The sequence below is a fragment of the Lithobates pipiens genome, unplaced genomic scaffold (genome assembly GCF_037356315.1).
Source record: "Lithobates pipiens isolate NorthernLeopardFrog02 unplaced genomic scaffold, aLitPip1_a1.2 Scaffold_19, whole genome shotgun sequence".
NCBI lineage: Eukaryota > Metazoa > Chordata > Amphibia > Anura > Ranidae > Lithobates > Lithobates pipiens.
In genome coordinates this window covers 205,802,628-205,829,913 of record NW_027507764.1, presented here as the reverse complement: position 1 = coordinate 205,829,913, position 27,286 = coordinate 205,802,628, and the positions used below count along the sequence as shown (strand labels likewise).

Genomic DNA, 27,286 nt, shown 5'->3' with positions numbered 1-27,286 from the left:
TGGTGGAAATGATCCGATCCCTGGGATTAATGGTCAGGAATTCGAGTGAGGGCAAGATGGCCCCCACTCGACTCTTGGAGGACCAGAGCGATGCCAAATGTCACTTCCGCCCTCCAGCCTTAAAAGTTTTTTTTTTTGCTTTTAAGTGTAAATGTGAGATCTGAGGTCTTTTTGACCTCAGATGTCACATTAAAGAGGCCCTCACCTGCTTTTTTCTTTATCGTACATCATAGGAAACAGAGCCTCAAGTATTCACTTAGACGGTTATGGGCCTACCTTCAGGTGTTGACACTGGTATAACCAGTACAGGAAGTTGACTCCCCTATATAACCCCTCCTCCTTCCAGGAGTACCTCAGTTTTTTCGTCAGTGTCTAAAGGTGTTTGTCATGAGTGAAGATGTGCTCTGAGGAACTCCTAGAGGGATCCATGATGGATTTAAAAAAAACTCCACAGCCGGATCCATCCTCACTCCTGAGGCCATAGGATTGTACCCAGGCCTCGCAGACAAGAATGAGGTTTTGCCTGTAAGCTTCTCTTTGAGAGCTGGACCTTAGGAACCAGGACTCTTTTTGGTCTTGCTACATAACCTAAAGCTGTTCCTGAGGGGTGCTATACAGGTCCAAAGGAGTGGAACCCCTATTAAAAGGGACCCGGTCTTTGAAGGTTTACAACGCAGCCCGCCGTAATGGGTGAAGTTTGGATCTGTCTGTTTATTGCAGTATCCTGCAGCGAGGACAAGGTAAGAGAAGAAGCATGCCTTTTAAAATGTCTCCCCTATAGGGAATAGTTTACACAACCTAGGTACGATGTTTTACAGCAAGCTCTGTCTCCAGGCTATATAGCATGTGTGGTCCCAGCGGAGGGGGTTCTTAGTTAATAATCCTCTTTAAGGTATTTAAATAAAATACAGCAGTTGCAAAAACAAATATGTATATTCGGTGTCTAGAAGGTTGGCACAGCTGAGAAGGTCAACATTTTTTTGATCCCTAACCATGGACCCTGTGTCTGCACTGTGCCTCTAGTTTAAAAAAAAAAAAAAAAACTGCTGACAGAACTCCCCTCTCCCGTCTACCCTCTTGCAGGGGTGCGTACACACACACACACACACACACACACACACACACACACACACACACACACACACACACATATATATATATATATATATACTGGTCCCCAGGCAAAGAGGCCAGCGTAACGGCAGCGTCAGCTCCTCCGTTCGGGTCTGCAACGGCAGACACGCATGCAGTTCGCACGCGCAAACTAAGCATATTCAAGGAGAGGGATGGGTATTGCTGGAGGACGCTGAGGGCAGTGTCCCTAAGGTCACGTGGCGCCGTGTATGGGACGCAATGTCCACACACAGCACATGGCACAAAGAGGCGCTGAGGAAGCCAATAGGGTTCCACCTGAGGCTTTATTACACAGACACTCTCAGTTGCAGAGATCTCTTAGCTGAAGAGGAGGAGTCTGTCACACTAAGAGACCCCAAGTGCGCTGGGCACGTAAGGGGTGTAAACAGGCATTTCCAGTACAGGAAACACTATTGTTATTTAGCAGTTAAAAACTGTTATGGTGACATTGTTTTTGCTAGAACTGTTGTTAAGCATACAGTATTTTTGTGTACATCTGCTTTTGTGCTTAGCACTATGTCTTCCACAGCTACCGTAAAGGTACCTAAGGTGCCACCCCCAGGCACAGGGAACCCCAGTCATGCCTCCTTACTGTCTTCCTCTCTGGAGATATTAGACATGGCAAGCCAGGGTGAGCCATTGGAAGCTAGCGGTGGTGCAACTGCTTCACACACTTCAGCCCCTGTATATGTGACTGAAGATGCATTTTCCTCTGCCCTGCAGGGCTTAGAAGGAAGATTAGCAGCTTTAATCGCATCCTCTATCCAAGTGAATAGGAAGCATCCTAGATCCCCCTCCCCCACCTTAGACTCTTTACAGACAGTGGCAGGTCCAAAGGAATTATGGGGACAGGATGAGTTATTACCCTCAGATGATCGAGAGGAAAGGCAAGCCGGTAATTTCTCTGCAGAGGAAGCAATACTTGATATTTCAGCTTCATAGTCTGAAGTACAGAGCCTTACAGAGATGGTTCGCACCGCTTTCATGCTACCCCTAACAGAGTTAGCTGAAGGTCCAGTCTCCTCCTTGGGTTCCTTGAAACCTTTACAGCCTTTGCATGCGTTTCCCATCCATGCATTATTAGAAAAGCTTATTTATACCAAATGGGTTCATCTGGATAAGCATTTTTCCCCTCCAAAGAGATTCTCAATTCTCTATCCTATGGAGGAAAAATTCAATAAATATGGAAAGTTCCAGCAGGTGATGCTGAAATTTCCAATGTGAATAAAGGGAAAGTCCTTCAGATCAATTATCTGGAAAGTGGTAATGACAGATGCCAGCCTGTCAGGCTGGGGAGCAGTGCTAGAAAAGACAACTGTCCCGGTACAGTGGTCAAGAACCGAAAGAGCCTTGCTCATCAACATCCTAGAGATTCAGGCAGTGTATCTGGCTCTGAGAACCTGGACCTCCAGGTTAAAGAATTGTTCTGTTAGGATCCAATCCGACAATGCCAAAGCATCCAGATTCAACACAAAGCTAGTCAACTTTGTGTCTAGGACAAGGGACCCGCTCGCATACGGAACAGATGCGTTAGTGACCCTGTGGGATCGGTTTTCACTGATCTATGCATTTGCCCCGATTCAATTGCTGCCTCGATTTCTTTGCAGGATCAAGCTGGAAAGAAAGCCAACAATACTGGTAGCAGCATCTCCCAGGAGATCATGGTATGCAGAAATCGTGAAGATAGCAGCAGAGGACCCTTGGGCCCTCCCATTAAGGCCAGACCTGCTATCACAGGGTCGGATATTCCATCCTACTTTACGAACACTAAATTTAACGGTCTGGCTATTGAGACTTGCATTCTGAATATGTTTTTTGGTGTGAATCCAAGGGTTGGCACCCTCGGAGATATATCATAGGCCAAATTCTTGCCTTTCTACAATTAGGCGTAGAGATGAAGTTGGCTCTGAGTACTATTAAGGGCCAAGTTTCAGCCATATCAATTTTATTTCAAAGACTGCTTGCTACGCATTCTTTAGTCTGAGGTTTCCTGCAAGGAGTGATGTGGATTAATCCGTCAGTTAAATCACCCTTAAACCCTTGGGATTGAATTTAGTTTTGTTGCGTTACATAAACAGCCATTTGAACCGATACAGCATATTTCTTTAGTCCTTTTGACGAGTAAGCTGGTATTTTTGGTTGCTATATCCTCGGCAAGGAATCATACCAGAATTGACTGCTCTTTCTTGTAAAGAGCCATTTTGATTATTCATGAGGACAGAGTGGTGTTACACCCTCGTCCAGGCTTTTTGTCAAAAGTGGCTTTAGGCTTTCATCTGAATGAGGGTATTGTCCTGCCATCGTTTTTCCCAAAACTATGTTCCAGGGAAGAAAAGTGACTACGTTGTCTTGATGTAATGAGAGCAGTGAAAATGTATTTAAAGAAAACTGTTCAGCTTCGTAAGACTGATGTCTTATTTATTCTGCCAGAGGGTCCTAAGAAAGGACAGGCAGCGTCAAAATCCTCTGTCGCTAAGTGGATTCGGCAAGTTATAATTCAAACTTATGATTTAAAGGGAAAGATTACCCCTTTTCAAGTTAAGGCACACTCTACCAGAGCGGTTGGTGCTTCTTGGGCAGTGCGTCACCAGGTATCCATGGCTCAGATCTGCAAGGCCGCGACTCTGTCTTCAGTACATACATTCACAAAATGTTATCAAGTGGATGTCAGATGGAATGAGGATATCGCCTTCAGGCCCAGTGTGCTGCAGGCAGCAGTATAAGTCCTCAAGGTCTGGGGGTGCCCTACAGGTTGTGTCTCCCTCCCCTCAAGTAACACTGCTATGGGATGTCCCACTAGGTAAATACTTGAGGCGCTGTGTCCTATGATGTACGATAAAGAAAATAGGCTTTTTAAAACGGCTTACCTGTAAAATGCTTTTCTTGAAGTACATCATATGACACAGAGCATTTATCACCGTTGTGATACCATGAAAATACAGGATGCGGCAGGATCCTTTGCTGAGGTGTCAATCCCTTTTGGGTCCTGTAAACTGGCCCGCACACCTAAAGTGTTTCCGTATCTGACTTATTTTGATATGTTCATATACAAGGAATGGGGAAACCCGCAGTCCCAAAAAGGATGGCGGTGAGTTATCCCTTTGGAGAGAGCCTCCTTAAAAAATGGGCGGCTCCCCCGGTTGTTGACCTCCCAATATCCAGGTTAAAAAAAGTAACCACGATTCCGGTAGAAGGGGCTCCTGCATTTAAGGACCCTACCGACAGGAGAGTCAAGGCAGTGGCCCGGTCCATGTTTACTGTAGTGGGGTCAGCGCTATGACCAGTACTGGCCACGGCAGTAGTGTCGTAGACCCTTAGTGAGTGGGCAAAACTATTGCACTGTGAATTGGAGACCAGCTGGTGCATGGCCTTTATATGTCTGAGATGCGGCTCTGGATACACTTCCCCTGCTCTCTAGAGCATCGGTATCAGCAGTGGTGCTACGGCACCTGATCTGGCTGAAATGCTGGTCTGCGGACCAGACATCTAAAAAAGCTCTGACCGATTTTGCCCTTTCTTGGTGAACGACTATTTGGCACTTCACTGGACGACATTGTTAAGAATGTTACCCGTGGGAAGACCACATTGCTCCCACAGTCCAGGAAGGGTAAGGAGCCACGCTGCTGGCAAGGGCCCTCCCTTTCCGCTCAGAAAAGGCTTTTTTACCTCCAAGGGATGTCGGGTAAGCACTCCCAGTCCGACAGGGCGATTGCTGAGGAACAAAAGCTCCCCCGGTCTCGCAAGCCTGCGAGCAAAAGTACTACCGCATGAAGGTTTGCCATTATGGTGCACTGTTCCCTGACCGCCATCCTCTCTTGTCTATCCCATGTGATGTCACATACAAGCACCTGGGATGGAGGGAGGGGGGGCGGCTACTGGGGAACAGCAGAGACACTTGCTTCCCTGTGCTGCACTGCATGTGGAGGAAACAAGAGGATGTGATCTACCCATCAGCTGCCTGCAATTGTTGGGTAGATTACGGCGGAACCCTGGTTGAGAAACTCTGATGTAGAGGCAGCTAAGATGTAGCAGTATGGTAATGGGAGGTCTAGCTGCATAATTAGCCTTTAAATTGGTTTATATACAGAATAGTGCATTATTTAAAAAATGATTAGGCATCTGTGTCATTTGGAGGATTTTACGAGTTATGTAATAATTCCTTTTAAATGCATAAGAATAGATTTCACACAGATCATTGGTGTGGTATAATTTATTACTGTAAGTGAAATCCACATTATCGATGCAAACAAGTAAGAAAAATAAAATAATTTGCACAACACAGTCCATTTAATTAATATTCATTCAAAGCTTTTCAAACCGGTTCTCTAGTTCCCTGCTTACAACCCAAAGTATTCCTTCTGTGTCTGGTTCCTAGCCTCCCCAGTGGGTTTCTTTTGCACATCATAGGACAAATGATTTAAAGCAGGCTTTTGTACGCATCTGTTCTGCATTCAACAGGCTGTGATGTTTTATACATGGAGACTGCAAAAAGAAAAAAATCCAATGAAACTGTTCAAGATTTCCATATAACCTTTATGCTTAAAAATGTTAGTACAATCTCCGTTTGAGCTACCAAAAACTGTAGTGCAAATGCCTAAAAAAAGTAAAGTAAAAAAAATAAAAAAACATATTTGGGTTCTGGAGGCCCTCACAGTGTATAGTAAATGTTAGAGCTTGTATCTGTATAAAAATGTATAGTCACCAGGGTTGCCAACCTTTTGTAAAATTAGTAATTTTAGCATCTGTCCATTATGGGCTTTCAGATTGCATGTTCGTCCTAGACATTCGTGGACTTTTTTTTTTTTTTTTGTAAGACCCCTTTCACACTACCTCAACTTCTCAGCGATTTCAGGGAATGCCTGTGTAAACTTGAGGTCTAAGGACCTCAACTAGCATCAAAGTCGTACAGGGACTAGTTTTTAGTTTTGAACAAAGTGGGGAGTATTGTCTGTGCCCCGTTAAGGGGATTTCCCCCTCTGTCATGTTTACCATTCTGATTGAAAGTAAAAGAAAATACCAAAAAGTAATAAAGGGGAAATCTTCTAATGGAGACACTAGTTATGGAGACCTCGGGGGTTCCCAAGGAATTCCCTTAATTTTCAGGGATATCCTCACTTTCTGTTTGGCTATGGGACAGAAAATAAAGGTAAATCTCCTCAATCGGACACAGATGGTGGAAAAAAAAAAAAAAAAAAATATATATATATATATATATATATATGTATGTATGTATGTGTGTGTGTTATAACCCTCTCCTGCTCTATCCAAAATAAAAATTTTGCCTATAGTTCTGCTTTAACTTTCCTTATTCTATACAAACCTAAAAACAACAGTTTGGAGCATATATATACTTTAATATATTGGAATTTGGTTTTAAGGATCTTGTTTAGGCCTTTGTAGTAACATAAAATAAAACCTGCAAAAAAAGTTTTGTTGCTCTAAAAATACATTCCTGAAGCAAGTTCGTAATAGTGTATTGTTATGCCATTGTTAGAAATCATGTATAACATGCATAGTAAAGTATGTGGTAGTAGTGTTTATTTGAGGGTGGATGCCAAGTAAACCATGTTTTCTCCCTTTTAGGCTAATCCTAATCTTATTGAGGCCTTGAAGAAAGAAGTTTTACAATATGACTACTACTATTCATTTTTTGACATATTTGTAAGTATATTTATAGGCTTTAGAATGGTAGCATAAAAACGTATAGGATAAGGTGTGAAACATGTGCTGCTTTCCTTTACGAAAACCGTTTTGGTAAAAGGTACTGTATAACTGTGCTATTGCATAGCGAAACTAGCTGCAAATTGTTGGGATATTCACTTTGTGTCAGGATGGCAACATTCAAACCACAATCTACTGAGCCCTTTTCAAAACTGAACTCCAGACAACTGAAAAAAAAAAAATTACCCTCCACCCCCAAAATTCGCCAATAACCGAATACTCTATTAGAGAGGAGTACTTCCCTTACTTTGTGGTCCAACAGGCTGCCTCCACGGATTGATGAGCTGTACTACAAAGCTGCTGTCACCTACCCACATTCCAAAGCAGGAATAAAGACTCTGATCAGAGGTGACATTGGGCTGTGGCGTAAGGCAAGTATTTCTCCCTATTAGAGCCCTTCTAGACTGAGTAAGCATTATATCCTAAATTTATGAGACATGGGAGAATAAGGTTTATTTAAAATTTATTTAAGGTTTATTCATTTATCTTGTCTGTCTAGTCCAACATACCTACTTAACTCAGTCTGACAGGTGGGGCCTTCCACACGTTCTACAGCCTGTGGCCAAAATCTTTTTATCACTAGCCGTAACTGCATAGTGATTTCTTATACACTCTGGGAACGTCTGCCTAGTGTGCCATCTACAAACGTGGCAGTGACTTCAGAATACTCCAATCGTCTCCACAGTCAACAGGTCTCAAGCCAATAGAGCACCTTTGGAATGAGGTGGAATGTGAAGTTTTCCTAATTAAGTCTGACAAAAAATGGAGCTACTGTATGATGGTATTGGTTAAGCTATATATTAAAATACTTAAGGAATGTTTCAAGCCCTTTGCTACATCCATACTGCAACAAATGTACTGTTAGGATCAGAATATGGATCCTACACAATACTAGGTGAAATGACCACCTAGCATAATCATTGACATCCAGACCATTTTGATGGTGATTTCTTAATCTGTATTTATTGCCCTGTCTGATATACTATTAAAACTGAACACAAGGCAAACTTTAAAATATACAGTTGAAGTAAATATATGTCAGTTGTATGTTCTAATGGAATTCTACTTCTGTCCACATTTTGCGGGCTGGGCACACTATGGTATGGGACCCCCATGTACTCTGATGATCTGTAGCAATCTATATTTTTTATATTATCCTTGTCTGTTTTTACAGATTTCCTTTCTTATTTTAACATGTATCATAGGTTTTAATGTTCTTTTAACCCTGCTCTACACAGGTTTGTGGGAGGTGTCAAGTGTAGCTAGCATTAAAGCCCACTCAGACATGATTGCCATGTACCAGACATCTAAACTATTACACACAGCTTTGCCTAAATGTGAATAGTAGAAGACCTTAAACCAGATACTATATTACATGGATTTGCAGTCCAGATCAACTGTACAGTATAAGATTCTAGTAGTAGACCTTTAAAGTGGTTGTAAACCCTTACACACCGCTTTTCACTACAGGTAAGCCTATAATGAGGTTTGCACTGTTTAGGAGCTAGTCACTGTATCCGCGTTGCCGACATCGTAGGCACATGCGCACTGAAGAAATGGCTCGCTCGTGGCATGACAGGCGGCTCCCACGCGCATGCATGGGAGTGAGGTCATCGCGGCTCCAGCCAATCACAGCGCCGGAGCCGGCAAACCCGGAAATAACCCAGGAGAGACATGTCACTGGTCACAATGGTGTATGGGGAACACTGCACCAGCTTCAATCTAAGGTAAGTATTTCAGTATGAGCTAGTATGTGATGAATACTAGCTCATGTATGCCGTTTTGTCTTGCAGCTTGTTTTTTTTTTTTCTTTGGGGGGGAGGGGTTTACAACCACTTTAATACTTATTTCTGTGCTTTTGTATATGCACAGTACAGCATACATTATCATCTAACAAAATTAAGTCACTTCTACTTACCAAAAAACACTGAATTTACACACAGAGAGCAATGCAACAACTTCCAATACACTGTAAAGCTGGGCGTGGATGGATCAAAATTTGTCCAGTTCAGCAGGGACCGACCAAAGTTCGATTAATCTATGGAGTCTTCTGTTTGAGAACAAGTGATCTGCAAATTGACTGCTCACAAACGGGCATGCTGGAAAACCTATGCTCAGTCAGTGTTGCTCAAACATGTCTATATCCCAAATTCCTGACATGTTTCATGTAGAGAGCACTCATCAGGGGCAGATGTTCGGGGACATCTAAAAAATATGATAAAATATAATAAATATACTGGTAACTGATCATAACAGCCTGTTATGATCAGTTACCAGTAGATTTACTATATTTTATCATAATTTTTAGATATCCCCGAACATCTTACCCTAATGAGTGCTCTCAGACATATGTTTATAGCACACCATCAATTTTGAACATCTTTTATTTTTCTACCATATGCTTACTGTTCTTTTTTTACCTGCATTTCCTCCACAAGTGTTGCTGTACTATCACATGTATGTATATGAAATGTTTGAATGTATAATCGATCAAATGAGACCACGATGTGGCGCCAAATCTGATATACTTTGATGTACCCTTGATGCCTGTATTGCACACGCACATACTTATGTGTTTGTGAACAATTATGAAATGATATTTATTACAATGTCTTTCTCTATGTGGCTTCTGTTTTGATATGTTTTTATGCACTTCATTTGATCAATAAACGTGTACTTTTACCTTAGTCACCTTTACTTTGTCCATGGCCTCATCTAAAGCTCCAGACTTCCCAGTATATTTTATGTAATCTGGGCAGTTTGGCGGCTCTACGTGACTATCTTTGCCCTCGTAAACCATAAAACTACATGTATAGCCTCTGATCCTGTCACAGAGCTTATACATCTTGACCCTGTATCTGGCATGCTTGCTGGGAAGATTCTGTTTGAAAGACAAGCGGCCAGAAAACGTAATCAGGTACTCATCAACGCAGACAAGTTGATGGAGAGTAAACAAGTCTGCAAAACGTTGGTTGAAGTGGTTGACGAGGGGCCGAATTTTGTAGAGCCGATCGCATCCAGGATCTCTACGAGGATGACAGAGTTCATTGTTGTTGAAATGCATCAATCGCAAGGTCGGCTCATATCATGCCCTGGTCATGGAGGCAGAGAACACGGACATATGGTGAATTGGGTCAGTGGACCAATATGACCGCGACTCACTCTTTTTAGTTATGCCCATGAGGAGGGGGGTAGGCCCAGAAAGTTCTTAAATTCAGGAAACTGGAATTGGTTTCCAATCTCTGGCAAGGGAGAACTGGACATTAGCAGCGATGTATTGACCAGCATACAAATTGCTTTGGTCCACAATAGATCTATAGAGATCTTTGGTGAAAAACAGCGAATAAAGTGACGTAAAATCAACTGTTTCCACCTGAATGCCAGGTTGGCCAGTTAATGGGGGAAGTACGGGGGGTGCAGAAGTGGTGGGTTCCCAATTAGGATTGGTGAATGCAGCAGGAAGGGCACTGTGGGCTCGACGAGTCTGTGCTTCTCTTCTTGGTGACAACGGGACACTACATGTGCTTGCCACTTCACCAGCTTGAACTGCACTTATGGTACTCACCACGTCACTACGTGTTACTGCAGTGCTGGTTTGACTATGACCAGGGTGTACTAGGCCGCTGGTGCTTGCCAGCTCACCAGAAGGAATAGCGGCACTACTACTTCTGTGCTCCATACGAGAGCCCTGTGGTTCTTGCACCTCAACGGCAGAATAAGATTGGGTCTGGTACGCCTGACCATGGCAGGGACCACAACTCCGTCATCAGAGCTATCTGTCATGGAGCCGCTGTCGTCTACAGGATCGTATTCTGAGCCTGAATCTGACAGATGAGTGACTTCCTCTTCACTATCTGTCATGCTCAGAAACGTGTAGGCCTCTTCATTAGTGTACTTTCGATTTGCCATTTTGGGCTCTAAATTTACTGGTACACTAGTGAGACTCACAGTTAAAGATGCTCAGATGCTACTAAAAAAAGTGTTAGTGATCGCAGGGATCAGGCCTGACTCTGCGAATGCTGCAGTTGTGTGTCTAGTGTTTGGTAAGTGACAGTGATCGATTGATACTGCACTTGGGTGGGCTGGGCTGGGCGGAGGGGCAAAATGCAGGTGCTAGCGGGTATCTGGGCTGATCCTGCTAACACTGTTTTTGGGAAAACTAAACTGATGGGGATACTAGTATAGATCTGATCAGATATTGATCCATTCAGATACTATACCGCTAAGGGAGGTGTATGATCTGAAGCAGACCCTATCTGCCACACTAAAACCTAACTGATATCGCCCACCGAGCGATCAGGGGGTTAAACCTTTATTGCATAATAAATGGCGGGTATAAAAAACAAACTAATTAACCAGCATCACCCGTAACACTTATACTGTGATCACTGGTGAAAGGGTTAACTAGGGGGCAATCGGGGAGGGGGGGGGGTTAAAACCTTTATTAGGTGGTATATGGGGGTACCTGACACTATAAAAAGCTGACAGCGAACCTAAATACCTACCTGGCTAACTAGCGTCACCTGTGAGACTAATACGGCAATCAGAAAAAAAGATTGCTTAGTGATACTGGCAACAAGGGGTGATCAAGGGGTTAAATCTTCACAAATGACACCAATGCAGTAATCAGTAAAAAATAAAAACTGCTTCAGTGTCGCTGTGACAGAAGTGGCGGGGGGGGGGGGTGTGTTTATGTGCCCATGTGTGCTAGTGTCAGTGTAGTGTTGGTGCAGACTCACAGTAGATGTCTTTTCTCCTTGGATGCTTAAAACTGGCCATACATGTTAAACCAAACAGAAATCGCTCAATTCCCCCATCCATGCTGAACAGCTTGCATGGACGAATCTGCAGTGCTGGCTATTGTGCTATGACACTCAGGACTCATGGCTGTCAAAATAACTGAACATTGCTTGCATCTGATTGGAAGCAGGCACTGTTTGGCTGACAATCTTTACCTGGCTTCTTTGCCTGGCTTCTTTGACACTAGTCTATTGAAAAAGGAGGTGTAGCCAAAGGTACCACCCAAAGAGCAAATTTCAGCTGATCCAGCTTGGCAAATTTAGATTGTATGTGGCCACCTTATAACCGTCACTGGGTGTTCTGGGAGACTGGGTGTCTGTAGACTCTGCCTTATGCAGTGTTCTCCAATGAAAATGCAGAGGCAGGGGATTAAAGAGCAGGACCGTTTTCTACCAAGCACCAGAGGCAAAAGAAAGTGGGACATAAAAATAAAACTAGAGTTCTGCTTTAAGCAATAAAGTTCTAGTTATGGAGCTGGCTGACCTGTTATTGACAGTTTCAATTTCTTATGCTAGATGCTTGTGAAACTTCCCTACTTTGTGATAAGAATAACGAACACATAACTAGATTAGGTTAGTGGTGATTGATATCTGCCTGGAATTACAGATTTCTGATAGTTTATGAATATCTAGTATTGCCTGTAAATAAGATTCATCAAGTGTCTGTAATACAGAAAATTAATACAATTTAGTTTTGGTAAATTGTGTATTAGTGCCTTTTAAAAATGCAGAGAATCACAGTTCCCACTCAATGCATATGAAAAGTCTAACTAAATAACATTTAGTTTAATAAAGATTTTTGTGGCATCAACAATCAACAATGGCCATTTTTAAAGTGATCTCAAAGACAGATTTTTTTTTTTTTTTTTTTTTTTTTAATAGCAAACATGTTATACTTACCTGCTCTGTGCAGTGGTTTTGCACTGAGCAGGCCTGATCCTTCCCTTCTTGGGTCTCCTGGCCCCTCCCTCCTTCAAAGTTCCCCCATAGCAACTGCTCTGTGTGTGTATTTACACATGGAGTGTGGCTCGGCCCCCGCCCCCACTCTCTCCTTTATTGGCTTAATGACTGTGATTAATAGTAGCGACAGCCAATGGCTCCCACTGCGGTCTCAGCCAGTGAGGAGGAAGAGACCTGGGAGAGCTGCTGCTCTTGTACACATCACTGGATCAAGATGGGGCTCAGGCAGGTATTGGGGGGGCTGGGTAGTTACTGCACACTGAAGGTTTTTTTCTTACCTTCATGCGTAGAATGCATGAACCCTGAGCCTTTACAACTGCTTTAACCACTTCCCGACCAGCGCACGACGATGTACGTTGACAGAATGGCACGGGCAGGCATATTGGCGTACATGTACGTCCAATATTCGTTGCCGCCGTGCCATCGGGAGCGCGCCGCCGGCGGCGCGCTCCCGCGCTGGTCGGGACCCCCGTGAGTCCGGTCGCGGGACCCGCAGACTCGATCGCCGCGGGCATCCCCGCGATCGTCTCACGGAGCGGCCGAATGGAGGAAATGCTGTATAAACAACATTTTCCCATTCTGCCTAGCAACTAGTGACGCTGATCTCTGCTCCATGTGATTGGAGCAGAGATCAGTGTACACTAAATGACAGCCCAACCCCCCCACAGTTAGTAACACACCCCTAGGAACACTTAACCCCTACACTGCCACCCACTGGTTAACCCTTTCACTGCCAGTGTCATTTACACAGGAATCACTGCATTTATATAGCAGTGATTACTGTATAAATGACAATGGTCCCAAAAATGTGTCAAAAATGTCCGATGGGTCCCCGACAATGTCGCAGTCACAATAAAAATCGCAGATCGCCGCCATTACTAGTAAAAAAAAAAATAATAAAAAATTATTAATAAAAATGCTATAAAACTATCCCTATTTTGTAAACGCTATAACTTTTGCGCAAACCAATCAATAATCGCTTATTGCGATTTTTTTTTACCAAAAATATGTAGAAGAATACGTATCGGCCTAAACTGAGGGAAAAAAATGTTTTTTTATATATTTTTGGGGGATATTTATTATTACAAAAAGTAAAAAATAATGCGTTTTTTTCAAAATTATCGCTCTATTTTTGTTTATAGCGCAAAAAATAAAAACCGCAGGGGTGATCAAATACCACCAAAAGAAAGCTCTATTTGTGGGAAAAAAAGGACGTTAATTTTGTTTGGGAGCCACGTCGCACGACCGCGCAATTGTCAGTTAAAGCGACGCAGTGCCGAATCGCAAAAAGTGGTCTGGTCTTTGACCAGCAAATTGGTCCGGTCTGAAAGTGGTTAAAGAAAACACTCTATACATTTTTCATCCTTTTCTGCATATCAGCACTGCTGATCTCCTTCAGCCATTTTTTTGCAGCCACATTAAGTGTATACACATGTACTTCAGCAACTGCTACACCTCATTTATCAAGGCAGAATTTTCTGATGGTGATAACAGTGGCACATGTGTGTACCAATTGTGCGGACACACTGCTTGTAGTCTCCATTGGGAGAGTGTTTGACAGGGTGACAGTGCAGGAAAACACGAGGGAGAGAATTTTGTCGCCATACAACAGGAAGTACCTGGCCAAGGACATGTATGGCAGCCATTAAAAATGACTTCTGAAATTCCAGTTACATATGTTAAGGTTTCTATGAGATTGTTGGATTTACATAAACTTTATTATTAGATGAAATCAAACTTTTTAACCTCCAAGCTAATTGCTTTCCTTTTTACAGTTGCTGTCATTCTTTCGATTCATTGTGCTTATTGCGGCATATGCAATTTTCAGACTACGCCACTGGTGGGCAGTAGCAGTAAGTGCATCTTTTAATTCTTCTCAAATATTTTAATGTTGTAAATTAACTCATTTTTTATTGGCTTTGTACTAAATGTGATGCATAATACACATACTGGACTTGCATATATTGATTTGTTCAAAGTATTCTTCTTACTAACACCTGTTTTTGAAGGATTTCATTGCTTTAGTCAATACCATTTCATTGTTTTAGACAAATGGAAAAAAAAGGGCAAAAAAACATTTCCAATAACCTTTACAACTAAGCTTTTTGTACTATTTAGAATAGGATCTTTTTTTTTTTTCCACTGTAATGCTTTCTAACACTGCATCTTTTATTCTGTAAACAGCAGGTTTCTAGAGAAAGGTACAGTTCCATCTGCAGGCAAGAAAAGTTTGTAAAACCAACTTCCAGTGATTGCCATGGTTGGATGTCATGGTGATCGCACTACCTTGAGCCATGCTTATCTATGGCGTGGTCTCAGAACTATAAGTGCACATAAGTGTGTGCTCCTAATTTACATGTATAACCTAGGCCAGCGATGGCGAACCTTGGCACCCCAGATGTTTTGGAACTACATTTCCCATAATGCTCATGCACTCTGCAGTATAGGTGAGCATCATAGGAGATGTAGTTCCAAAACATCTGGGGTGCCAAGGTTCGCCATCACTGCCCTAGGCTAATGTTCTCATAGCATTGGAAAATGTGCCTGAGAATGTTAATCTGCAGTTTGCCAAGTGGTTAAAATTGTGCCCATTTTCTGTTCTACACTACTTGTTAATTTCCACCCCAGGTTTCCCTTTTAGTGCTCATATACACATGCTGCTGTCATACAGGCTGCCCCTCTGAAAAACAATTGAGAAGGTAGCCTGGAGGCGGCAACCTCTTGAATGCCTGTTTTAACCCTTAAAAGTCCACAACGCTGCAATGAAACCACATGCATTGCAAACTGGGATGTTGCAGCGCAACCTGTTCATTTGTGGTGTGGCTGCAGCAGTGTATAATAATATAGCTAGTGCTAATTTGCAACTGGACAGTAAAACTGTGGCTCAGCTGCCTATTGCAATTATCCTCAGTTGCTTGTGTAAGAGAAGCCTTAGAGTTTAGTGGGGAGATGATGTAAGAAAGCATATATATTGACAGATGCCGATTATTTAAAGTGAAGGTTAAGGTGTTACCTATTGTAAAGAATAACATGTATTTTCTTAAAATCCTGTGCTAGAAAAATGACAACTGAATTGGTTGCTTAGTTACAATGCTTACATTTTTTTCATTTTTTTTTCTCTTTTTATAGTTCACAACCGCAACAACTTGTGCCTTCTTGATAGCAAAAGTAATTTTATCTAAGGTAATTTTAACCACTTCAGCCCCGGAAAATTTTGCTGCTCAATGACCATGCAATTTTTTGCTATACAGCACTGCGTCGCTTTATCTGACAATTACGCACTCATGCGACTCTGTACCCAAACAAAATTGCTTTTTTTCCCCACAAATGGAGCTTTCTTTTGGTGGTATTTGATCACCTCTGCGGTTTTTAGTTTTTGCGCTATAAACAAAAGAAGAGGGACAATTTTGAAAAAAAAAACACTATCTTTTACTTTTTGCTACAATAAATATCCCATGTTTTGTTTTTTGTTTAAAAAAAAAACACACTTTTTCCTCAGTTTAGGCTGATATGCATTCTTCTACATATTTTTGGTAAAAAAAAAATCTCGCAATAAGTGTATATTGATTGGTTTGCGCAAAAGTTATAGCATCTACAAAGGGGATAGATTTATGGCGTTTTTTTATGGAAATTTTTTTTTTTTTTACTAGTAATGGCTGCGGGACTGCGAAAATTGCGGCGGACAAATTGGACACTTTTGGGACCATTGACAATTCAATTATACAGCGATCAGTGCTTTAAAAATGCACTGATTACTGTATAAATGTCACTGGCAGGGAAGGGGCTAACACTAGGGGCAATCAAGGGGTTAAAACTGTGTTTCCTAGGTGTGTTCTAACTGTAGGGGGGATGGGACTGACTAGGGCAAGAGAGAGATCAGTGTTCATACTTAGTATGAACACACAATCTGTCTACTCTGCCCTGAGAGAACCGGGGTCTATGTGTTTACACACACAGATCCCGGTTGTCGCTTTGTCACAAGCGATTGCGGGTGCCCGTCGGTCATAGCGCCTGCCGGGCACTCACATCGGCTCTGGGCACACGCTGTGGGTGCACCCCTAGTGGCCAAAAGACGAAGCGACGTAAGGTAACTTTGAATTCCCAGCCAAGCCAACCTGCCACAGTAAAACTGCGGTGGCTGGTCTGGAAGTGGTTTAACAGCTTAATGAATTAAATCTTTGCTTTCACCATACTTTATAATAAATGGTTGAGAATGCCTATTTGTTTCCCCAGTTATTTTATCAAGGTGCTTTTGGATATGTACTTCCTATCGTGTCCTTTATCTTGGCCTGGATAGAAGCATGGTTTCTGGATTTTAAAGTTTTACCCCAAGAAGCAGAAATGGAAAACCGTAAGCCATTATTTGTTGTTGAGTTTAGAATATAGTTTACGTACCCACCAATGTGCCTTCATGGACCTAAGCACTCTCTGCATGAGCTTAGGAGACCAAGAGTAAGATCAGTAACTCTGTCACTTTATAACAAACAAATCCACCACCATACTCACCCAAAGAAATGAAATGCATCAAAAATACCATATGCATACTAAAACCAGTTTATTGCACATAACTCAAACAAATAGAATATATGGTAAAGCCTCATAACTGCCTGTCTGTCCAAGTCTTATTGTCCATGGTACACAATTGGCATACCATAAATACCTAAAATTACTATATAAATACCTGAAGTATTAGAAATAATGTCCTAGTCCAATTTGCATCTTTTAGCATGATAAAACTTGATTCAATGAAATCCACTGTGCACAGTATAACTGATTGATTGATTTCTGCATAGAACTTTCCTCACAGAGGATTTTATTTTTTCACTCCTCCTGTCCTGTGACACACTTTGTGTGCAGCTAGAACTGGGGAAGAGAGGGTTTGCTGACATCATCTGACCTAGACACAAGGAACATGGTAGGATTACATTTTTGATAGTTCCAAAGGTAGATCGAAACATGCAGTAGGAATGGCTCCACATTCTACACCTGAAACATAACACAAGTGATGTGCTCATCTGCTTTAAAACGGTCCTTGTATTAAGAAAACAAGTTACAATCCAACTATAATCTGTTTTGTACAGTGTTGCCACAGTTGTTGACATTATAAAGCAGATTTCTCCAGTGTTCCTGGTTGTAATTCAGTCTGACATGCTCCCTCAAAGATTGCTCCCTGAACAGAGCTGTTAAATATAGTAGTGTTTGGGGTTGGTCATGTCCGTCTTCTGGACAGCTTGGCTGTTGCTATATGTTAGGCCAGGCAAACAGTATGAAATTCACACCATTTCTCAGTACATTCAATGACTTGTCAAATTCTGTTTGAAAGTACTTTCATATTTCATTTTGGTTTTAACATTTGATTTTGCAGCGAACGGACTTTCACAAACACATTAACTGTTGGAAGTTAATTTGTTTGAGAAAATATTTTTATCCTGCTCCTTTGAATATATTCAACACTGTAGTCAAAATTAACGGTTTGATCCTAATACCGATTAGAAATCTCAAAACGAACCTCCACATTAATTGCGGTGTATGCAGTCTGGCCGCATTACAGTAATAAATAAAATGGCTTCAATTGGGCTTTCAAGCCTCGGTTGGTGCTGGAAGCACTCCTGAGGTCCCACCAAATGTGCAGTAAAGTGCCTATGGCTTGGCTACATCTCCAGCAAAGAGAGAGGACCGTGGTAACCATTTCTTATGTTTAGTAGGAGTGGAGTAGCAATTTTTCAGTTGTTTTTATTAGAGGTTTCTTGCAATCTTATGCCTTTGGAGCATTTATGACCTGAGTTACAAGCCCCTTTTCCACTGATCATCAGAGAGCTATTCGTTCCTTCTGTGTTTGATTGTTGCAGCCAAAGATATGCCAAGGAAGTTGTCTTTTCTACTTGTTTCCCTTTCAGGCAAAAAAATGACCTAAACAAACCCTTTTTCTGTGCGGAGGTGTAAAAATAGTTATGCAATTGGAGAAGTCAAGAATGGGAAGCATTGCGTACCTAACACTGTTGCCAACGTGTTGTACGTTTTCAGCCTATCAGTGGCTGTGCAATGGGTAGCTAAAAGAGGCATATCTTGCCTAGTTCTTTAAGCTAAACAAGGCCTGAAGGAAACCCATGCTAAATGACAGGTGCTACCTTTGCCGAACACCTTTCTAAAATTTTTAGTTGTCTCATGGTCATGCTGTTCCTCTGACATCAATAAATTCAGTAAACCAGAACTCATATTTAATAATTGGCCCTGTATCTTAAGAAAACTAAATTCTAATCTATGGAGTCTGGGGTTGTTTTCCTTGCAGCTGAGTCATCTGTGCACCACTAGGCCCACACACCACCATCTTGAAATCCTTCAAGTACATAGACATGACATAAGTCTCTCGCAGCTATTTGGTTCATAGAAAAAAACCTGTGGCATGGCTGTTTATAAGCATGGATCCCCACAAGTGTGCAGACATGCTGCTGCTTTCAGGTATGTAGGATCTGGTAGAGACCTGCAACATATCTGCACATGCACAGGGGATCTTGCCCATAGGCAGACATGTTGCAGGTTTCTTCTCTTTCTCAAATGCCTGGCAGGGACCAGCAGCATGCCTGCACACATGCAGGAACTCGGTGCACATGTGCCCCTTACTAAAGTTGCCTCCTTTATAGGTGTAGTGGACATTGCAGGAGGCAGCGGGGGAATCTCTACTCCTAGGCAAGGGATCAGGTATTGAAGGGATGCACAGTAGAGCATAGAAACTGCTTTAATGTGCAACTAAAGGCAGAACGAGTCGAATAATGCAAGTGGCTGGAGACACCATAAGTCATTGTTAAACGTTCACGTTCCTTTCCCCATTAAAAATGTAAAAATTAACTTTGCTATCATCCTTGCAGGCTCCTGTTGCCCATCCCTGATGCTCATGCGAGATATCATGGGATTAAGCAGCCTTAGAATATTTCCTTACTGCTGCCTGTATTAAGTATCGCACAATGACATTGATAATCTGTGTTGGCTAGGCATGGTTTATTGGGCAGGCTAAGCATGATATACTGTTTATTGAAAAGCAACCGGCTACATAAAAGCCCAGCCCAAGGCTACATTACTGCATCGGCTTCTAACTTCAGCTTGTTCAATTAAGATTTGAAAAAATAATAATCTGGAAGCTGATTGGTTTCTATGCAGAGCTGCACAAGATTTTGCACCAGTTTTAGTAAATCAACCCCCCATATCTAGAAAGTTGTAAGATATTCTCACCTTCACAACCCTTGTAACAGACTACTCTAAATTGTGAGGGTTTACCTTCCTTAATTTTTAGATTTGTCCTTGTGTTTGTTGTTGCTAATGCAGACTGTAAATGTGTAACATAGAAATAGAAATATATTATTCTCTTTGGTTTTGCCAGTTTGCCCTTAGGATTTTTTTCAGCTATGCTTTGTAAATAACATGGATTGATTCCCTGCCCTCACCTAGAACAGGAGCTGAATCTGTGCAATGCATGGGCTTCTTTTATCCAAAATTTCATAATCCTAATATGGATTTAAATGGTAATATCTTGCAAGCCTTTAGCTAGGAAGTGTCATCATGGCTGGGGGACATTTTACTGTGGTTGAGTTCATAAAATAATGTTGTTATTCAGCCCGTAAGGTACCGTATATAATATAAGTGCATAACATTAATAAAGGAAGGATTAATGTGTATCAAAAACCCTTTTCCTAGATTTGCCTAGAGTAGTGAATGGGAGAGTCCCTGTCAGGTTTTTATTGTTGTATTTGTCCTCATTAGGAAAAATCACCCTCTGTATTTGTGATGTTTACCATTGTCTCCAGAACTTGAAGTGATGGGAAATGCAAAACTTTGCCATACCACCATATTTGCCTTCCTCCCACTTTCTGTTGTGTCCCAAAGCAGAGAGTTGAGGAAAAATCTCTCAAACAGATGGCACAAAAATAAAAAATAAATTGACAGACGTTTTAGCCTTTTTTCACTCAGTGGTTCTAAACTCTAAGCTCCCCCGTCAGCAATCAAGTGCTGTCCAGGCTGCAGCACTGCTCTCTTTTTTTTTTTTTTTTTTTTCTAGTCCCACACGAGACACTGATAGCAGCAGGAGCCATATGATCTTGTTGCTGTCAATCAAACTCCTGTGATGAGGGAACAGGGGCATGGCTTGCCAGCACTGTGTATCTGGGGATGCACACAGCCCAAATCGGGAATGTGCCCCTTTATCACATTGCTTGCTGAGGGGACACCCAAAGGAAGGAGAAGCGTACAATATGGGGGATGCCAGAAGAAGAGGTAAGAGAGCTCTGTGCAATACCATTTCACAGAGCAGGTTAGTATAACATCTTTTTTTATTTTAATTATAAAAAAAAAAAGTTTTAATACTTTAATTGTATAGGCATCTATATTTTGTTAGAGCAGTACTTCTTTATATACAGTTTTCAATGGAGTTATTCTTAGTTCTTCCCCATTGTGTACATTAAATAAGCACAGCAAAAGTAGAATAAATTAAAGAATTGCTTAATACAGAATTGACCTGATTTTGTATTTAAATCTTCAAAGTAGGACACATGATGGAGATATCTCTGCAGGCAGCTAGGATATATTTGCAGCAGATGGCATGCTGGTAATTAATCTCCATGCAGATCTAAAAGCACCATTTAATCCAGTTATGCATTTATTTAAGAAAATTCATTTTTGCACAGAGCGTGCGTCAGTATGTGGATCTTTCTTGCCCCCCCCCCCCCCCACCCTTAAAGCAGCACTCAGACTGGTAGAGAAACAGACCCCCCCCCCCTTTCCCTTCATCTAGTGAATCAGCCAGGACTCTAATGCAATGCACAGTGCTGTCATTGTAATGCCCGTGTTAGACTTTAATGAGAATAAGGGCCCACTGACACCATCGTGCAGACACCATCATGCACTTCCACTGGCATTTTTATGCATTGAAACACATTGCATTTGACAGCCCATTTAAAATGAAAGTGCAGTAATGCACCTTGGTGCAAGGCAAGATAGTGCAGGCATGTTTTTTTTTAATGTAACACACACACAGGATACCATGTATCACATTGATTCGATTACAATTATCTTGTCCACGATTCGATTTGATTCCGTGCATGGTTAAAAACATTTATCCAAAAATTCAAGCAGTCCGAAAAACACAATTTTTCTTCAGAGGCTGAGGCATGGTGGGATCTGAGGCATGGTGGGATCTGAGGCATGGTGGAATCTGAGGCATGGTGGGATGAGGCAAAGGGGTGATGTAGTGGAGGGATGGAATCTGTGACACTGGCACTTACCTGCTATTAGTGTCAGTGGATTCCCCCTCCTCCATGCTCAGTGTGTTTTCCCCCTTTCGGTGCCTCCAGTGAAGCCTCTTTTCATGTCGGGTCTCCTTGAGCTCCTCCCACTGCACTGTACTGGCTCAGCTGACTTTCTGCTTCAGTGAAGGGGAGGAGAGGGTGCTTTATCCACCATGCAGGCTCTGCCTCTGTGTTTCTCCCAGAGAGGCAGATGACATCACCAAAAATCAATTTGGCCGACTCAAAGCATCGGTGCAGCATTGAGAACGACCGAATCGTGATGCTGAGATTAAATTCAACACCCCTAATCTTCACAGGCAGACCCAGGAAAGAGAAGGCCGAGGTGGGCTCATTAGTAATGCTGGCAGGCAACTGGCTTTTCTACATCTGTGAGGATGTAGATGCAGGTGATTTTGTCTGCCAGTCAACTGCTCAGTGTACTGATTGTATTTGATTGGTCATTCTGCTTGGTCGCTCCCGCCATACACAGCCTATCATTATAGTTTCTTTGGGAAATTAATGGAATGGCTGGCTTTTACTGAAACAATGGTTGGGTGAACATATGCTACTTTTATTGCACACTAATTACAGCAATGCAAGCCAAGACAAATATGACGTGACCAGTAATCGCTATAATGACAATTTAATATTTTGAAAATGTTTATTTTTAGGACGTTTAATGATCCAAAGTGTTCGTGAACAAGCTCCTCTTTTGCCACCTGGACCAATATCAGATGGACAATTCTATTCGCCCCCTGAATCTCCTGCAGGTACTATATTTACATGTGTGAATTTACACATTTTCTGATCTACCCTGGTAGAAAAATGTAATGTAGAGGCCTATCAGCTGTTACCAAAATTCAGTCCTATTTGTACTACGGATTAGAAAAAAAAAAGAGTTCTGTGCAAAGTACTTGTACTTGTTTAACTGTCAGAATCTATATGGGGTTTTGAGTTTATTAGTTGGATTACACATCACTACTTTGCAATCTGAACAAGTCTCATAACTCACTAGCACAGAATTAAAAAGGAAGTATGAATTCCAGCTGCAGCTGTCCCCAGCACTGCTAAGTGATCAAAGATCGCTGATCACTTAGTTCTTGGTCTCCAGTCTGCAAAGAGCCAGAGATTGTCAGTCACTGGCTCTTTGATCTGACCCTCTAGCACTCACTGGAGCTCTGGGTTGTGCAGGGAGCAGCTCAATGAGAGGCTGGGCCAGCTGCTGATCCAGGCATCTGGGTAGATCTGAACTGTAAAGTCAGGATCTATCCTGAGCCTGGACCCGCTGAGCGACACCAGCCTACGCATCACAGGAGTGTAGAGTGAATAGCACTCCTGTGATCCATAGGAGAAGTATTGCCAAAATAGCTTTGACTTTACTTCTTTAATATATGTGCACACAATTATTTGCATATCAGGAGAGGGGTATTTGTTTTTCGCTACAACTGTCATCCAGCGTCTTTGCCAAACCTAGCTGAAGTATTAAAGCGAACCTGGAAAACTGGAAATTTATGGGCTCCCTTTGTTGACTCTGCAAGCTCCAGAAAGCTCTCCTATTGGCATCACGAACAAGTAAAAATTAAGCACTCAGTGAAGACTTAAAACTCTAAATTCCTGCACTGCAAACTTGTTCCTGGTTAGTTGCTTGCTAGGTAGTGAAGCCTAGATCTAATTTACAAATTTGCAGCCTGCATTTTTAAAAGCAAACCAACTGTGACTGCTCCATTTTTCTAACCACTTTTTCTAACCACTTCTCTATTTACTTATATATTTACTTATATTTGAACTGGCTGGGTGGTGAACTTCCACTTCTGGAGTGTTGTTATACAAGTATATATGTATGTTGCGCTTAAAATAAACCAATTGTGTCAGGGTAATACAAGACCTGACTATTGAACAAAATATACCCAAAATATAGTGAGTCCATGAAAACTTCAAAGAAAGTACATTGATGGGGGGAGGGCAGACTCCAGATGGGGAAAGAGAACAAATCCAGTATTCATCCACCGTCGCCAAAGAAGGGGGGAAGAGGAGGTGTATAGGAGTCCCCAATTGAATGGTGTTTTCACTCTGTGAGTGGGTTCCCTTACGGCCCCTTTCACACTGAGGCTTTTTTCAGGCGCTACAGCACTAAAAATAGCACCTGAAAAAAACGGCTCCTTTCACTCCAGTGTGAAAGCCGGGGGGCTTTCACACTGGAGCAGTCCACTGGCAGGATGGTAAAAAAAGTCCTGCTAGCCGCATCTTTGAAATCAATGGGGCAGAGCGGCTATACCGCCGGCAAATCGCTGCTGCAGCAGTGCTTTGCGAGCAGTTTTAACCCTTTTTCAGCCGCTAGCAGGGGGGGGGGTAATCTGCCCCGCTAGTGGCCGAATACCGCTGCTAAAGCACTGCTAACATAAGATGCCCACACCGCCCCAGTGTGAAAGGGGCCTACCAGAAATGATGGACCCCCCTTAGTGGCAAGGTCATATGTGCATGCAGAGATACCCCGCTGTGGGTACCAGTGGATCTCCTCAGTCACTGGGATCTCAATGCTAGGCTCCAGTCTCAACATCAGTCGGCAATGAGAAATGGCCGGAATTTTACTCTAAAAAATATCACTTATAAGCCCTCAGGCCGTAAGTGTAAAAAAGGAGGGGAAGCTCCAATAGTGTAGTATATTCAATAATAAATGGGCTTTTATTGTTAAAAAAGAGAGCACAACAAGCGGAGTACCCTCGCACAGTACATATAACAGCTGGCAAGCTTAGAAAGTAGCACAGAAAAAAAACTAACGCACGTGTACTTGGGGTCACGTGGGGCATGTTAGCGTGATGGCGTCAGCCCTACATGTTTCTTCGTAGATGACGTCTTCCTGGGGCCAACCGTGACAGCTCCATTTTTCCAACCACTTTTTCTAACCACTTCTCTATTTAGTTATATTTAAACTAGCTGGGTGGTGAACTTCCACTTCTGGAGTGTTGCTTATAATAAGGAAAGGGTGGCCAGTGTACCATTTAAATGCCTGTGATCAAATTGTCATTAAACAGTACAGATCAGACTATCAGCACAGAGCCACACTGATGGACTCTGTGCCTTTTAGTCTGTGATCTGAACCGTGATGACCAATCGTGGTTATCCTAAATTAAAACCATACTATTGTTTGTTTGAGAGCCCACCCCTTCCTCCTTCTCTGCTGCTGGATCTCAGTCCTCTTTCTTTCTCCTTGCTTATTGTCTTAGAAGTTCTCCTGCCAATCCTGTAGGTAAAACTGAGACCACTACCTACCGACCAAAGGTGACACATTGAGCAGCAAGGGGGGGGGGGGGGGTTTCCTACTGAGCAAAAAGGAAGTACAGAAGGAGCATATGGGGCACACTGACCACCATTTTTATGGGCAAAAAGATCAATGACCACCAGCAGTCACTTATAACGCCAGTATTTAAGGGGGACACATCCCATTCACCATCAATTTTTAAAGGGGCACTTGCCACCGCCATAGGGGTGCTAACGCCTGACCATTAAAGTCTACAAGCTGTTCTGTGCATTAAATAGTCTTGACCTCTGCACTGTATACATATATGTCCTAAACTAAACAAGTTTCGGAGCATGCAGTGCATCAGTTTTTTTTTTTTATTTTTTATACTGTATAGTAAAAAATTCGAATGATTAGAATATATACCACCAAATAAAGCTCTCTGCCTAAGAAATGCATATAAAGTGCATTTGGGTGCAGAGTTGCACAACCAAGCAATTGCCAGTGAAATTTCTGCAGCACAGACAACTAAAACATGTCCTAGCAATGAAGGGTATTACAGACTACTAGTCAAGTGATTATATTATATATAATATAGTTGTTAATATATAATTGTTCATTTCAAACGGTGGGTTTATTCATTTATTTATTCTTCAGAAAACATTAGTACTTAAGTTATTTTTGTACCTGGGTGATCATAGTTGATTGTAAATAATTTCTATATATTTTTTTAATAATGCCAACAAAGTATTTATAACTTATTTTGTAAGCTGTCCTATTATGTGCAAAATTAAGCTTATGTTATGAATCCTTTACTAATTGCGCTCATATGAATGAATGTCAGTGTTGTCGAGCAGCAAGCTAATCGCAATTTAGATGTTCTGTAACTTTTAGATTTTGCATTTTTAACATGTTGGGAGTATTGAAGGTTCAGTATTTTAGTGAAATGGCTCCCTCTTGTGGCTAGCTTGAAGTAATACATGTCAGCTAATTATATTTGTTTAGGGTCATTGTGCATTGAGCTGTATTCCCAGCTTCAGGTTTTGATATCTAATATTTGCCTTGGGGGGGGAATGCATTTCTGTATGCATAGTTATGTGAATGTTTTACGTTAAAAAAGCAGTCCATTGCACTTTACCTTGTTTTTGTTAACAGAATCTGATGAAGAACCTGATGAGAAACAAGATGGTGAAAAGCTTTTGGTGTAAGATTATCAAGGTAAACTGCTGTTAGTTTTATCAGTCAGTCTTTAATAAACATAACAGCTCCAGCTATGATCTGATATTCGCATGAAATTAAGTTGCATTTGATAAAATTAGCTTAACCTGCAATTTCTAAGTACATTTCTCACACACGTTAACTATTAAAGCTATCATAAGAAAATGAACACACATATACAGTAATTCCTCCTACTGATTTCTGAATAGAGTGCGTTTTATTGCCCTATTAAGAGGCCCAGATATTGCAGTGGAGCAGAACTTTGAAATGGCGATCTTCAAGTGGTTAACGTGACAGCCTACATTTCCATTTGTCAACAGAGCAGGAGTAGAGGACTAATCTTTCAATGTGCACACTTGCCAGAGGGGATTTTCCTCACATTGGAGTGATTCCTATCGCAGCACAAGACAGGACATGAAGCAAAATTTCATAGATGGTCAATAAACCTTATGGAATGGTGTTTCAACCATTCCTTACTCGATCGAATGTGAAATAACTAAAGTTTTGGCTTTAGATATAGTTAGTCTTCAAAGAATTGCCTGAAGCTTGCAGAAAACGTTGCTATTGCTAAATAAAACCTTGCTGTACATGCTGCTGTTATACGAAGGTTGTGTGTGTAAGGCTTAAAGTGACATAACTGCTAGAAAACCGTACACAGTTTACTGAAGCCAAACCAGTTTAAGATGCACTTTTATTGAATAAACGTAAGTGTTTGTTAACTTAAAAAAATAAATAAAAAAAAGATCCTTTGCCCTCAAAACGTGTTGTATAGCACAGTGCTTGTGCTGTGTAACTTGGCCCCCCCAATCACCTAAAAAACTTGGATGATCCTCCCTGGCTATGCCCCCCCCCCGTAAACTGATTACAGTTTATCATAGCTGCTGAGCCCTGACACCGCGGTCAGTTTATGTGCCTCCGTCAGCCACTGCCCTGCTTTGTCC

General features: G+C 41.9%; 1 protein-coding gene across 3 annotated transcripts in view; it reads left to right on the top strand.

Annotated features, from left to right (window-relative positions):
- The window catches only part of STARD3NL (STARD3 N-terminal like), a 103,499-nt gene that overhangs the window by 68,525 nt on the left and 7,688 nt on the right, over nt 1-27,286 (top strand). For all 3 annotated transcript variants that reach the window (XM_077491644.1, XM_077491645.1, XM_077491646.1), the window contains 6 exons: nt 6,718-6,795; nt 14,390-14,467; nt 15,744-15,797; nt 16,848-16,965; nt 22,561-22,659; nt 26,283-26,345. In XM_077491644.1, the coding sequence (XP_077347770.1) occupies nt 6,718-6,795; nt 14,390-14,467; nt 15,744-15,797; nt 16,848-16,965; nt 22,561-22,659; nt 26,283-26,335 (480 nt within the window). In that variant the 3' untranslated portion in view covers nt 26,336-26,345. The remainder of the gene's footprint in view (nt 1-6,717; nt 6,796-14,389; nt 14,468-15,743; nt 15,798-16,847; nt 16,966-22,560; nt 22,660-26,282; nt 26,346-27,286) is intronic.